Raw genomic sequence first — 15036 nt, forward strand, 5'->3', positions numbered from 1 at the left:
CATCCACACAGTAATTGCGCCCTTGCATCTTGTGTCTTGCTTACACCAGCATTCCTACACAGTATGTGTCAGGTCTTTTGTTTTCGTGCTGTTTGAGGGTTACAGTAAAACAATGTGGAATGGGTTTATTGATATCAGCGGTTTTCTCTGTCCCTGTTCATTCCAGCCCATCTGCTTGTGTGTTTGTAAGAAGGACGGGGAGCCAAAGTCAACAGCAACTTAGAGATCTTAGATTTTGTTTTTCATACTGTACAACAGAGTTTCTGGTTGAAAACTGTTTCATAAACCATTTTCACCAGATGTTTTTACCAGTTATTTTCCATGATCAGATGTTGGCAAATAGATTTAAAGATAATTCTACACGCTTTTCTTAACATGACACATACAAATCCATCATCACTTTCCAGATTACAGACATTTTCTTGTTTTTATGGCATATGTTGTCCTAGTTTCCATGGTTTGTCTTGCTTTTCAATGAATCTGACTCTGACTCTGTGAACTTTGTAGAATCCTTGGATACAGCCCCGACCTGGACGAGGGAGTCATTAATGATGCTTTCTTCAGAGCCTTCAAAGTGTGGAGCGACGTCACCCCACTCACATTCGAACGCTTAATGGACGGAGAGGCTGACATCATGATTAATTTTGGCCGCAATGGTATGCCATGTATAAAGACAAAAAAACATTTATAGATATTGTTTTAAACACCATCATCTGCAACTGACATTCCTTTAAGAATAGGTTTATTTTATAGTGAAATTAAATCTTAGTAACTGTTTTGATCACTTTTGTTGGGATACGGGGAACATAACTCCATGCCTGCCTACATACAAGTTGTCTTTGTACTTACTTGCTTGGAAGCGCTTTGAGCACCAGGAAAAGCGCTTTATAAATGTAATGTATTATTATTATTATTATTATTATTATTTATGTGGCACGGTATTACAGGTTAAAACTCAATGATCTTAGCACAACAAAAACACATTTTTGTTACATGTCTTTATGTCTTTATTAGGATCCCCATTGGATTAGGTCATCCAATTATCGCCATCCTAAGGCCAAACAAAAGTAAATACAAATAAGTGTACATAATAATATATGCATAGCTACAGGCACAGTTCACATTGACTTTATAATACTGAAATAATTTTTTAGCAACCTTTTGAAATGTACTTGAGAATGTTCCTGAATGATATGGACGGGTAAAGAGTTCCAGCTGACCCTCAACATGAAGTTGCTTTCCACTTCCAAGAAGATAAACAGTTGAACCAAAGTTCACTGGCGTATGCTGAAGGAGCAACAACATACATGTTATTACAGTGACTCCGCACTCCTCCAACCTATATTTTAGTAACACCTCTTCACTCAAGTCATTTCAGTTGTTCCAACCAAAACAAACATTTCATATTTGCACAGTGTCATAATATCAATCTGGCAGCCGTAGGGGACAGTGTCAAGAAGGAATCTGACAATTATAGTGAAACACAAACAAAAAATAACCTGAAACTGTTGTTTTTTGGTAGGAAAAGTAACAAGGAATATTTTATTGATTTAATGCACACACACATGGAGTAAGAAATATACTCCTGAAATGTTTTTTTTAGTATTTCCTCTTCAAAATAGTTTCTCTTGACACGTATTGCCTTGCTAATTTCTACAAAGCGGTTCCATCTGTTTAAAAAGAAGCAAATGACATCTGATATTTGTCTTGACGTGTTAATATGGACTAATGTAACCCACAGAACATGGAGACGGTTACCCTTTCGACGGCAAAGACGGCCTCTTGGCTCATGCCTTTGCTCCGGGACCAGGAATTGGCGGAGACTCTCACTTTGATGATGATGAGCAGTGGTCGCTGGGAGATGGCCAAGGTAATGGGGAAAGAAAAGCTTATTGTATAACCTCCTATAATTTGTATTGATTTGTGTAAATATTGCTAAGTAAGTGTTTTTTTCAAATCCATATTCAATCTTTTTTTTGGACACAAAGTATAGGTTGAGATTACCGGGCATACCTACGCCAAAAAATGACTCTGATAATACATTTGACTTTCAAATACTTTTGTTTAAATCGTCTTAACTTTGCCTGAACTTTCTGGCACTAGATATGACAAACCTCAGCCATCTGGAAGCTGAATAGAAAAAAAAATCCCCTTTGCAGGCATTTGTTTTTGCACATATTGACCCAGATAGTTTCATGCATTTCCCATTATCCAGAATCCTATCATCTGAATTAATCATTTCTGCAGAAGTAATCTATAAGCCTATTTTCCCATTCTCATGGCACGGAGAAATCTCCTTTTTCCTATTTGATCAGTGCTTTGGGAAGTTGTATCCAATTTACTACAATACATGTATACCATATCTTTGCTTTTGTATTGTGTAAGTGAGAGTACTTGTTAAAATAAAATATGTCAATATGATCTTTAATCTTTTCAACAGTGGTGAAGGTGAAGTTCGGCAATGCTGATGGGGAGTTCTGTAAATTCCCCTTCATGTTCATGGGCACTGAATACAAAAGCTGCACAGCTCAGGGTCGAGACGACGGCTTCCTGTGGTGCTCCACCACTTACAACTTTGAAGAAGATGGCAAATATGGCTTCTGCCCTCATGAATGTAAGTATGTCCTGTGGCTGTCTTCTTGTTTCCTTCTAACACATTTGCTGTAGTGTGTTATTTATATATTTATTTTGTGGCCCCACTTGACCTCAGTGGTTTCATCCCCTACTTGCATCCAGACTGAAATTGAAGCAGTGTCTTTTATACTGTCGAAGCAATACTTCAAACCAGATTTTTGTTTTATTCAAAGCTTTTCTGCTGATTATGGACAGAAAGAAAGTAGGTTGAGCAGTATGCCAGGAAAGAGTTGTTTTTCGCTTGGAATGGATTATGGAATATCTCTTTTCCAAGTCGCTGCCCCACTTTACAACACTGGGCTTTGTTAAACATTTTGTTTATCTGTGTTGAATTGCTGTCCATGGTACTAACATGATTACATGCCCATTACAACGCCAAAGTACACATGTACCGAGTTGAGAACACGAGTGAGGCCTGTTTGTACTGGAGCCGTCTGTTTTGCTTCGCTTTATTTCTTTTATGTAAAAAAGTCCCATTCCATCTTTTTTTATATAACTTTCCCCTTTTCTTTGAACACATTGTCTTACATCATCACCCAGGGGTTAAAGGGTCTGAGTTATTGTAGGAATTGGAGCAAATGCTTTGTAAGCATTGAACACATTTAATACATTTTTTATTATTTTCTCGATAACACCTTTTGTCTTTGTTTGTTTTACAGTACTATTCACCATTGCTGGAAACGCAGAGGGCGCTGCATGTAAATTCCCCTTCATCTTTCAGGGAGAAAAGTATGATTCATGCACGACTGAAGGCAGGGATGATGGTTACCGCTGGTGTGCCACCACTGACAACTTTGATGTGGACACGTCCTTCGGGTTCTGCCCTGAGACTGGTGAGTGGTGTCTTCTACTGCCTGGAATTATGGTCCCTACCCGATAAACAGAGAACCTTTAAATTAGTACTTTTGTATAGCCTGCATTTTCTTTTTCTTATTTTCTGGAAGCCATCCAAGGGAAGTTAATCAGAGGAATGTATCTCAATTTCAATATAAAAATGTTACCTTTGAAAACGTAGTCTATTTTGGGAAAACAGACCTACACATAAAAAAGCAACTCTTGTCACTTGTTAACAGCTTTTGCTTGTTGTTTGCTAGCTAGCCGTTACCATGATTGTGTAGCTTTTAATCAGTATGCTAATTGAGGGATTTTAGGGAATATATTTTCATTCAAACTTAATGGTAAAAAATGTATTTGTTATCCAAATTAAACCTGCAAAAAGCCCACATTGTCGTCTGTAATCTTTGTGTTACCTTTCCCCAACTTGCTAGCTTGCTGGCATGTTTTACATTTTAGCCTATGTATTAAACAGATGATTGTATTTTGGGCTAATTAATGGATTGTGGACACTTATTGTTTGGATAAATACCATGTCATTTCTCTACAAACAAATAGTCTAAAACCCTATATTTCCATATTATACCTGTTAATTCCCTTGGGAAGTTTCCACTTTGAACATTCCCGGAATGTCACAACAGAAGTCCTGTTTAAGGGTTATGTGCTGGCTGTATACAGTGTGTTTTACTGTCTTTGGTGTGCAGTATATGGTGCCCTGCCGTGTGTTGGTTTACAGGAATGCTTAAGCTGGGGTTTTCGGTCTTGCTCGCGGTCTGCTGAGTGGCTGTGAAAGTATTTTAATGTGCAGTGGCAGGGCTTATTTTCCATTCTGTCAGAGGGACTGGCTTTAGTTTTGAGGTAGTGAAGTAGGATGGGGGGATAGACGGAGAGACATACGATCACTGGAGCTTTCCTCTGGTACTAATTGGTTAGGAAAGTAGCTTTGTTGTAAAGCTGCGTGCGCTACCTTGTGCTGAATAAGAAATGATTATTAAAAAAAAATGCACTCAACCAGTCTTGCCAGATTGAAAACGATCTCTCTTTGAAAGAAAATCAATTTGGGCGGGTGCTTGTTGGTTTGGGGCCCAGTTGATTAGATATTGATGTCATGTGTGTTGTGCCAGTGCTTTCATGATGCTGTTTTCAATACCATCTGTGCTTTTTCACAATACAAACTGTTCTGAGGATATATTCTGGCATATCAATTGACTCAGTTTACTACACGTTTTACTTCTTCAGTTAACTTTTGTTTCTCCCCCTAGCCATGTCCACTGTTGGAGGGAATGCAGAGGGAAGCCCCTGCGTCTTCCCCTTCACTTTCTTGGGTGACACCTATGAGGCCTGTACCTCATCCGGGCGCAGTGATGGCAAGATGTGGTGCTCCTCCACCAAGAGCTACGATGATGACCGCAAATGGGGTTTCTGTCCTGACCAAGGTAGGAAAAGTCATTGGGACAGTTCGTAGGGGTCTTTAACCGTTTGTCTTTTGGCACTCTCAAGTAACATAAGGCTGCCTTTTTTGTTTTTCTCTTGTACAAATGCTCAAAATCTCAAAGATATTGAAGTGAGTGTTATTTTGTATATATTGATTGTTGTGCTTTTATGTAGGTCTTAATGTGTGCATATGTATAAATGTGTCTTTGATTGTGTATATATAGGTATATACATATTTGCATACATATTTCTATATATATGTTTTTGTATTCAGGATTGTGGGAAACGGTATTTCGATCTCTCTGTCTGTACACACAACTGAAAGATTGACAATAAAGTTGACTTTGACTTTGATATGTCCCAACATCATGCCCCGGTTGAACGTATTTAAACACAGAAACACCTCTTCATATGATATAATTACCAACTCCTACTGTACAGTATCATTGCTTTGTGAACAGGACAGTCAACATTGTCCCTTTGTGCTGCTTGTTCCCAGGCTACAGTTTGTTCCTGGTGGCCGCTCATGAGTTTGGTCATGCCCTTGGCTTGGAGCACTCTCAGGACCCCGGAGCATTGATGGCCCCCGTCTACACTTACACTAAAGACTTCAGACTTTCTAATGATGACATCAACGGCATCCAGGAGCTTTACGGTGAGATTAAATGTTATCTGTGGCTAGTTTCCTGTACAGGGATCAAGCCTAACCCTAGAACAAAACAATACAAGTACCGGTATAATAATATTAAAAGATTATATTTCTATAGCGCTTTTCTAGAACCCAAAGACGCTTTACATTATGATGGAGGGTGGACAAACAAGGACAGGCAAAATCAAACAAAAACAACAAAACAAAAACAAAAAAACAAACAGAAAAATCAGTCAGGAGGAAGTTGGTTGAAAGGGGGGGCTTATGGATATACAGAGTTGAAGAGGTGGGTTTTGAGGCGGGACTGGAACAGGGTGAGGGACTCAGACTCACGGAGGTCTTGGGGTATGTTTTCTTTCTTGTAAGAAGCAAGGAAAGGCTTATGTACAGTGAGTGTGTAATCACTCCTTGATGAAAGATGAATTACTGTAATTTGTTAACTCTCTTATAAACAGGTGCGTCGACAGACAAGCCTTTGTCTCCCACCCAGGGTCCAGTCACTCCAATGGACATCTGTAAAGAGCCAGTTGTCTTTGATGCTGTAGCACAAATCAGAGGAGAGACCTTCTTCTTCAAGGACAGGTAATCAAATTAAACAAAAGGTCACAGTATTGATTGCACTAAATGAGATTTCAGCAACTGAGCATATGCTACATTAAGACCATGTGGTAGAGCACTGACAATGAATCCATTCTTACCCATCTTGTTTGATTATGCTAGCTATCTTTTATTTGCTCTCTGGGTCATGAAGACATTATGAAGTCCATGGTTTACTCTCTTGAATCTTGCAAGCACTGCCAACGTCTGGTTAAATTTCCTGTCCTTGATCCATTGGAAGATAGACAAACAAAACCCAACAGTCTACTTCTGGCTTTATGATTTCGCAAGTGAAATAAGGCAGCCTTCACAAGTCAGATTTGATCAACATTTGCCCACATACAATGAGCAGTTTGACATGAGGTTTCTTGTTAATTATAGTTTATCTTATTGCAAATGTGTGCCACTTAAAGATTGGGAATTAGATGCTTGTTTCATGATGTGACAATTAGTAGGAGGGACAAACTGCCTCTCCATGGCAGTGCGAACCAAAATAGTAATTATTCATAAACACAGTCTACAGGCAGTCCTCTCCAATGGCGCCAGTGAATGTCAAGTGTTGTAAGCTCACTGTGTGTACTTGCTGACCGTGCATAGAAGAGAAGTGATATGATTTTGTCAACAGTCTTTGCGAGTCAGTGGATGTTCACGTAGTAAATTAAACATTTACATCACAACAGCTGAATTTAGCTACTTATAAATGCTCCTAAAAGTTACTTAAAACCAATGTAACAAAGCTTTTGAAAAGGAACTTATAGAAAACTCAAACAGTGACCGTGTCAGTTATGATTTGTTAATGCTTCCAGCTGTGCTATAACATCGACTCATAGGTTTTTCATGATTAACAGAGCTGTATACCTGTCATGGCCATAAGTGTGTCCAAAGCAAACAGGCCAGCATACCTCCGTACCAAAGAGTGTAGTCATTCAGTTGACTGGGCTCTCTGAGAACCTTGGGTTAGAAAAAGCCACGCTCACAAATCCTGCTTCAATGCAGATTGACTTTTCACCTTCTGTGGCTCTCTGACATGAACAGTGCTCGTCAGAGGATGCACAGACAAACTTCGGCATGGCAGTTTATGACCATCATTTGTAACACATGGATGCAAAAATGCATTAGGTGCTTGTAGGGTTTGAAGCTATGATATTTATTGTAGTCCGTATATTTTATTTGAGTCAAGAGACTTCAGCACTCTTTGGGTATTTTCAGCTAAACCAAATTCAAAAAAACAAATGTACTTCTATCATAATCCAGAGCAATCATTTGCAGCACGTGAGGAAAGGCACATTCACCTGCCATGTACATTAGGTGGAATTTGTCAAGAATTAGGAGGGATGAAACCCTCTTTAATGGTCACACATGCAGAGCAGCACACACAGTGAAATGTGTTCTCTGCTTTTAACCCATCCTAGTACCAGGAGTCTAGTACTAGGAGCAGTGGGCAGCTATTGTACAGCGCCCAGGGAGCAATGGGAGTGAGGGGGGAAGGGGGTTGTCACGTCAGGGCAGGAGGTGAACTGGGACCTCTCCAAGTAGAAGTCCACACTCCATATTTAGGTCTGGTCTGGGACTTGAACTTGAGTGTTCGGGAGAGAAACTCCCTTTGGGATTTGAGCCTTTGCAGACAGTAGGGCCCCTTTAACAGTTGCTTTACCCCAAAATGATTTGTGTTTAATGTTTGGCCAAGATCAGCATCTGACTGTTTGTTCCTCCCTTATTTAACCATACACGGCTGGGTGATATGTTCAAGCAATTCTTGAGTTGATATTTGAATATCAAGTAATATGTAGGAGGCGATATCAGGTTTTTGAGCTGTACAGTTCTAACACTATTTTATAGCTGTAGAAACAAAAAGTTTCCCTCTGTGCCCCAGGGCTAATGCTCACTTGACTCTCTAAGAATGAAGTTTGGATCCCCCCCATTTTCTTTCTGGATCAGCATATTTATAATGTACAGTAGGACAAATCTTGACATGACTGAATGGTAATATGTATGGCACTCCCTGAGCTCAGCATAAAACTGTGCCTGCCTGTCTGGAGGCTTAAGGAGAAAGCAATTATTATAAAGACGAATAGAAATAGTGTGGCCAGCTTACTGACTAGGTCTGTTGCAAGGAAGCAGCTATTTGCTTATAAACTAGCGTGTTGCCAAAAGAAGCTATTTACTGTTTGTCCATTCTTTTCTTTCAGTTGTAACCCTTCAGATTTCAGTCCTGGTTAATTTGGTGACACCACTGGGGTCAAATAGTTTTGATAAAGAAGTCAATCCAAAATAATGACAATCGCTAATCAGATTTTACATTGCAAGTAGTTTTCCACACAACAGCAGAGCACAGTGCTGTAGAGCTGGTTTACATGCTGAGCAGTGTGTAGCCTGCAGCTGCTCACTGTGGCTGCTTCTTCTTTTTCCATTTCTCCCTTTCAAACATGTACAATCATCCCCTGACTGCAGAGTGCAGAAAAAGACTGTGACCATTGCATTTTAAACAATGATTTAAAATCACGGTCAGCACTAACCATTGTTAGCAACACATTGGGTTTCCAGTAGCTGCTTCACAGTAGAAATACTCATGTTTGAACGCTTTTAATGTAAAGCAATGGCAATAGGACACACTATGTTTGCATTAGCAGTAGCTAAAACAGCTCACAGTATATAACAAGTGAACATTGAGGATGTCATCAATAATATAGAGATGTAATTGCACTCCCTTACACAATGACCTGTAACTCCCTCATGCTGGTTATATAGATGAATCCAGCTTGGGAATGGAGGCCAATACTAATGACACCATATGCTCGTGAATGTAGATATATTGAAGGGTTATGGTAAAATAAATGCTGTCAATAAATAGTATAACATTTTTTTTAATTTCAGGACAATCTTAAGAATTGTAACTTTAAAGCAGGCGAGTTCATCGAGTACAGAGAACAATCCTCTGAACTGCCAGTTGGCTTTTCCACTGAATCTGTTGCCCAACAGCAGCTTTAGAGTTATGGGAAATCACATTACCTAAACTTTCCAGAAGTCAAACTTGTGTGGGATACGAAACCTGTTAAAGTCGTGGCTGATGACATTCCTGTAAGAGTAACAATATCTATCGTCATGCAAGTAATCAACAAGTATGACATTGCTTTGATTACAACAAATGCAGGATGGACGGATGACCTACTTGAATTTCGAAGTCTCAGCAATGGTTTGGAAAACTGATGTGCGGTACTTTAACTTCCACATGGCAATATCCTGTGAGTGTATCCTTTTAACCGTCCATCAGGCAGGATGTTTGTTTATGTTTTTGATTTAAAATGTAATAAAGAAAGGAAGAAGAGACAGAAAAGCCCTCTGGATATTGTTGGTACACCGATCTACAAGAACACTGTTAAAATAATGCAATTTGAAGATGGTTTGTTCCGATTGAAATATGTTGCCTCTTTCCTTTTGACAAATGTTTACAAAAAAGTCTGTTGTGTCTCATCTCCAATTCTGACCACAATTTTTTGGGGAATCGGCTGATATTTTTCTTAAAAATAGGTCAGTGGAAAAGGCTTTGGGAATATGCCGTTGTTGTGCAGCTGTGTATTGGAAATCCAGGCAAGATAGGTCTTGTTCCGCTGGCGTCTGCAGCCTCAGTCCTAACGAGAACCAGATGCTCATGAATCAGACCATTGTGGCTGCACTTGCACTAAAAGCTCCTCACATACACACACTCCCCCCACCTCCTCCTCATCATCCCCCTCTGCCCTTCTTCCACTCTCACTCGTACAGCCGCTCACCCGCTCATTCTCTTTCTGCCAGGTTCCTGTTCAGGTCAGTAAACTTCAGAAGCAAACCCACCGGCCCGATGCTCGTGGCCACCTACTGGCCGGACCTGCCTATCAAGATAGACGCTGCATATGAAAACCCAGTGGAGGAAAACACAGTGTTCTTCGCAGGTATGCTGGAGAAATCAAGAAAGTTTCAAGGAGTTCAAGTTTCATGGCTTTTATTTTCATGTGTGCATAGCTACAGTGTAGTTATGACAATGAAGATCTTAGGTCACAGGCTTTGATTCGCTTTGCAGTATTGTTCCTACAAACTAAAACTTTAGGAGAAGCAGGAATGTTGGCTGAGCACTCTTCAGTGCGGTGTGCACTCCTGGAACACTTAAGATATTTGACCATAGTTATTAGTGGTTTATGAAACATTCCTTGCATTTTATTAATATGACAACCTTCCTGAATACTGATGAACATTACAATGTATCAGCTTTGAGGAGATTAACAGCAGGGCTGGTTTGCCTGTAGAAGATGCATAATACCCTACATGGCTAAATGATGATCTCATGCTAAGATATAATACATTTGGTTAATAACATATTTGCAGCAATATGGGATACTACCGTGATCACACCGTTCTGTTTTAACATACTTACCTTGTTTTAATAAAACACATGTCTTCAGTGTTAGTGTATCCCTGGTTCTGCTTTTCACTTACTCACTCTTCCCTCACAGGTAATGAGGTGTGGGTCTACAAAGCAGACGCGCTGCAGTCAGGCTATCCCAAGAGGCTCTCGAGCTTCGGACTTCCCACTGACCTGGAGAAAATTGACTCTGTGTTCAGCTTCAAGAAGAACAGGAAGACTTACATGTTTGCTGGGGACCAGTTCTGGAGGTGAGGAGGGGCAAAGATTATCTAAAAATGTGTTAGGCTCAAATCGTTGTCAGACACACCCTAGCTTGAGCTGTTGTGGTTATAATCTCTAGCTGCAAAACTTACGTCTGGATGTAGTTAGCAATTTGTGTGGCCTCAGCTGCTCTGTAAACAGCTCTGTGTGTGGTGTGTTTGTGTGTCATTTGCACAAATTTGAAGGATTATTGTGTAAATCCACTCTCATTTTGGGTACAGATACAATGAAGATACAAAGACAATGGACGCTGGCTTCCCAAAACTTATTGCTGATTCTTGGAATGGTCTCCCAGATGACATCGACTCTTCCTTCAGTCTTAATGGCATTGGTAAAAAAAACTTTTATTATCCCAACATTCGTGAATCTACAGGCTTGGTATGAATTAATGAAGGGACATTTGACTAGAAGCTAGCAGCATGTGTTATGAATCCATGACCAAAACCGTAACTGAGGTTTTTGAAGCATGGTCGTTTACATACTTAATATTACTGGAAACCAATTTCTTATGTTCACCATACATATACATTTAAATGTCTAACTGTATCTTCCGAGCAGCACTGGTTTCAAGCCCAGTCTGAACATGTCACTAGCATGGCTAAAAATGAACCATATCGTTTCAAGGTTCAAGGTTCAAGGTTCAAGGTTCTTTATTGTCAAACTAACATAGCTACAGAGTAATTATGTCGTTGAAAATCTTAGGTCACAGGCTTCTCCAACAACACAATAATACAGATAAGCAGACAATATTAAAGCAATATTAAAATATACTATATTAAAAGTAATACAAAAAGGAAAATAGTTTTTAAAAAAAGTGAGAAAAACAAAAGTGGAATAGTGCAATACGAGTCTATATACAAGTTATTGGAATAATATATTAGATAGTTTCGTGAGAATCTGAACACCACAAGGGTATGCTCATCTTTTATACATTAAATATGTTCTACAATAAAGTACACATCCCTCTCAGAAAGACAGAAAGTTGCAAATGGCATTCTCGGCCTGAAACTCTGTTTGAGTTTTGAAGAAGACCGAAGGGGAACAATTATTTGTGGTGTTTGTGGTGCTTTGATTAAAGCTGGTGCTCTGGGTGCTAATCTACACTTTTCACACTAGCATTCCTTGTGGTTAGATTGCAGGGAATTCCAGTCAGCTCTATCAACATTCTGGCAATATGCCTCTGTCAATACAAACCCCTTATATACCACAACTCAGCAATTATGTTATCAAGCCAGAACAGAACAGTTTCAGGGAGCTGACAAAGTAAAAAAAGGGAGCAGTTCTGAAGTTAGGGAGTCATCTATGGCCTGATAGAAAACAGTGTGGGGGAGAGCAGGTTTTTGTATGTCTTTCATGAATTAATGAGCTGCAGTGAATACATTATCATGGTTAGCTTTAGGGCGTTGCAACTTGCATGCAAGCCGTTTATGGTGGTCAATTATTGTCATGACATCACTATTAAACTTCCCTTTAGGAGTCAGCCATGAATCCTTGAGGTTAGAGGTGAGAAACAGATTTTTAACTATGGCAGAAAACCAAGGATTTTTCTGTAACTGCTAGCCCAACTTACAAAAATGAACGTAAGCATCAGGTAGCCCCTTCCCCACATAGTGAACACACACATTACTATAAAGCAAGTCTGTGCCGCTCTAAAGGGGGTCCTCTGTATGCCTGCCATTGGCATGATTCTGAGAGAGAGGCGTAACATTCGCTTTAACAGAGTGTAAGGCTTTAAACTTTGATTACATGTAATTAGACTGTTGGTTTATATGGTTATGCTAAAGCTTGATTATGTTGCTGTTACTACATGGTTACTTTGACCTCGTTTTACACAGGCTACATACCTTCTTCTTTTAAACAACGTTGTGCTTGTTTCAAACAGATTACAGCTACTTCTTCAAAGGCAACCACTATTTCAAACTGGAAGACAGCAGCTTGAAGATCGTCAAGTTGGGTGAAATCACAAAGGACTGGCTCGGCTGTTGAGCATTTCCAAAGAGTCTCACAACTAGCTAAATCATGTAATGACATCTGGCCTCATAAGGACATTGCCATAATAACGCACACAACTTGAGGTGGCTGCAGTGCACACTGTTGTAAGTTTTTATTCTGGCAACTCTGCACGCTTCTGTGGGAGACATGCCCCTTCCAGCCTGTATAACCAGCGTCCTGCTTTGTAGACAGGCACCTCGGGACCGTCTGCACAGGCAACATATGCAACTGGATATAATACTGTTTGATGTTGACATTTTGTTTTATATGCTGATGCAGGTTTATTACAATATGTACTCCCCATGTGATTGTTTTATAGCTTTTGTATGTGTTTTTTAAAAACTCCGACATCAGGTATGTCAACACTGCCTTGAACGCAGTGCTATACTGTGCTGTGAGATATTGCCGTTGTTATGCAAATGTAATTCTGGAACGCTGTTTGACCCCATATGAGGAATTGATGTTGGATTTGAATCACTTTTACTATGTCCAGTTTACTAAGTGCAGTTTTATAAATGTATGATTTTTATTTGATTTTCTCATTGTTGTTTAATACATTTGAAAAAAAATGAATTTGCACAATGTGTTTGACCGAAGATGGTGCTTTAGAGATAGCTTTTTGCATTTAGTCCTATATATATACATTTTATATTCTCTGTGCTTATGTCTGACTACTTAGCATTCTCTGGATGTCAGAAAGTCGTATTCACAGGCACACATTATTCTCCATTTGGTTAGCACTTTGTATAGGACTGTAAAGGGACTGCTCAACTGCATTTCCCTACACTAATGGTACAGGGAGATTAAGGGCACAGGTTGCCCGTAGAGTCTGTATTAGTTTGCTGCATGATGGAATCATGACGAGTACCGCAGTAGTATTGTTTAATAATCTCTTTTTTTATATTCTCTGTTTTTCTCTTGGGTTTTAAAAATACCGTTGTGTTTTGTGTTGTTTTTATGCTTGTGCACTTTGTTACTGTCATCAATAAAGATGGTCAATATAATGTGGATCAGTGATAAACAGAGGAACAACATCCTATACTTGCGAAAAAAATTAAAGTGGGTTATTTATGCCATTATGAGCCTACACGTTTTAAAAGCATGTGATTTCAGCAACCAAATACCTGTGGTGAAAGAAGTATCCAGGACATTTTATTGAGACCAAGTGGCAATACCAAACTGTTAAAAATATTCTTGCAAGTAGAGGTCCTGTATTCAAATATAAGTGAAAGTAGGTCCTACATAATAATCATTATCACAAAGTAATATACAGTATACAATATATGTATCTCTCTATATATAAGTATACTAAACTGTTTATTGCTACAAACTTAACATCTTATTTATGAGCTAATCCAGTTGTTATCAACATTTGAAAAATAAAAGTGGAGTAAAAAGTAAAACATTACCTAGTAAAAGTTAGTGAATTGGAAGTATAAGGAAGCATTCAACTAAAAACATAATACAACAACATGTTATTACAAAAAGAGAAAGTACAAATCTACTAAATACATTAAAATAATAATAATAAAGAATTATGAAAAAAATACAATGAATGGTATAAAAAAATTGAATAAATACAAAAAGTAATAATAATATAATAATAACCAAAAACAAAAAAAAACATTACAAAAAAAGCCTCAACGGGACATGAAAGATAATTTTTAATATTCGTTCGGTGAGGAGGGGCTGCCGGTGTTGGTACCAGATGTGTTATACAATCATAAAAACTTACTTGACATAAAATATATAAAGACATTTTATATGAAAAGAAATGTTTCACTAAAACTACAAAAATGAAGTGATAAAAACAAGAATTAAATACATTACTTTTTAAAAAACAAAACTTGAAGAAATATTGCATTATTAAATGTATTGCAACAAAACAAACGTACTAACATTTTAGAGTCAGTTGAGTAAGGAGGAATTATGTTTTGTTTACATTAATGTGTTATGCCTGCACCCTGCTGTTGCAAAGTGGGAGCAATGTTTTATATTTTGCATGTTCTATTAAAAGTTTACTAACATGTCCAAATTGCACATCTTGAAACTAAACCAGAGTTATTGTTTATTACATTTCTCTGTGCACGCTATTTTTCAGAACATTTATAAGTTATACTTTTGAAAAGTAGTGGGGACAAAATTGGCCATTTCAAAAAGTGATGAAAATGATGCCTATGGTGAAAAGGCAACTTTTCATTATAGGACTTTCATTATGGTAGAACAAAACACATTT

General features: G+C 38.6%; 1 protein-coding gene across 1 annotated transcript in view; it reads left to right on the forward strand.

Annotated features, from left to right (window-relative positions):
• Positions 1-13804, forward strand: part of mmp2 (matrix metallopeptidase 2) — a 15204-nt gene extending 1400 nt beyond the window's left edge. Inside the window, exons 3-13 of the mRNA XM_010793671.1 lie at positions 508-656; positions 1742-1870; positions 2441-2614; positions 3294-3467; positions 4731-4904; positions 5402-5557; positions 6007-6133; positions 9941-10077; positions 10636-10795; positions 11030-11139; positions 12691-13804. Coding sequence (XP_010791973.1) covers positions 508-656; positions 1742-1870; positions 2441-2614; positions 3294-3467; positions 4731-4904; positions 5402-5557; positions 6007-6133; positions 9941-10077; positions 10636-10795; positions 11030-11139; positions 12691-12794 — 1594 coding nt within the window. The 3' untranslated portion in view covers positions 12795-13804. The remainder of the gene's footprint in view (positions 1-507; positions 657-1741; positions 1871-2440; positions 2615-3293; positions 3468-4730; positions 4905-5401; positions 5558-6006; positions 6134-9940; positions 10078-10635; positions 10796-11029; positions 11140-12690) is intronic.
• The last annotated feature ends 1232 nt before the right edge of the window (positions 13805-15036 follow it).

Source organism: Notothenia coriiceps, unplaced genomic scaffold (genome assembly GCF_000735185.1).
Source record: "Notothenia coriiceps isolate Sejong01 unplaced genomic scaffold, NC01 NC01_scaffold00037244, whole genome shotgun sequence".
In the NCBI taxonomy this organism is placed as follows: domain Eukaryota; kingdom Metazoa; phylum Chordata; class Actinopteri; order Perciformes; family Nototheniidae; genus Notothenia; species Notothenia coriiceps.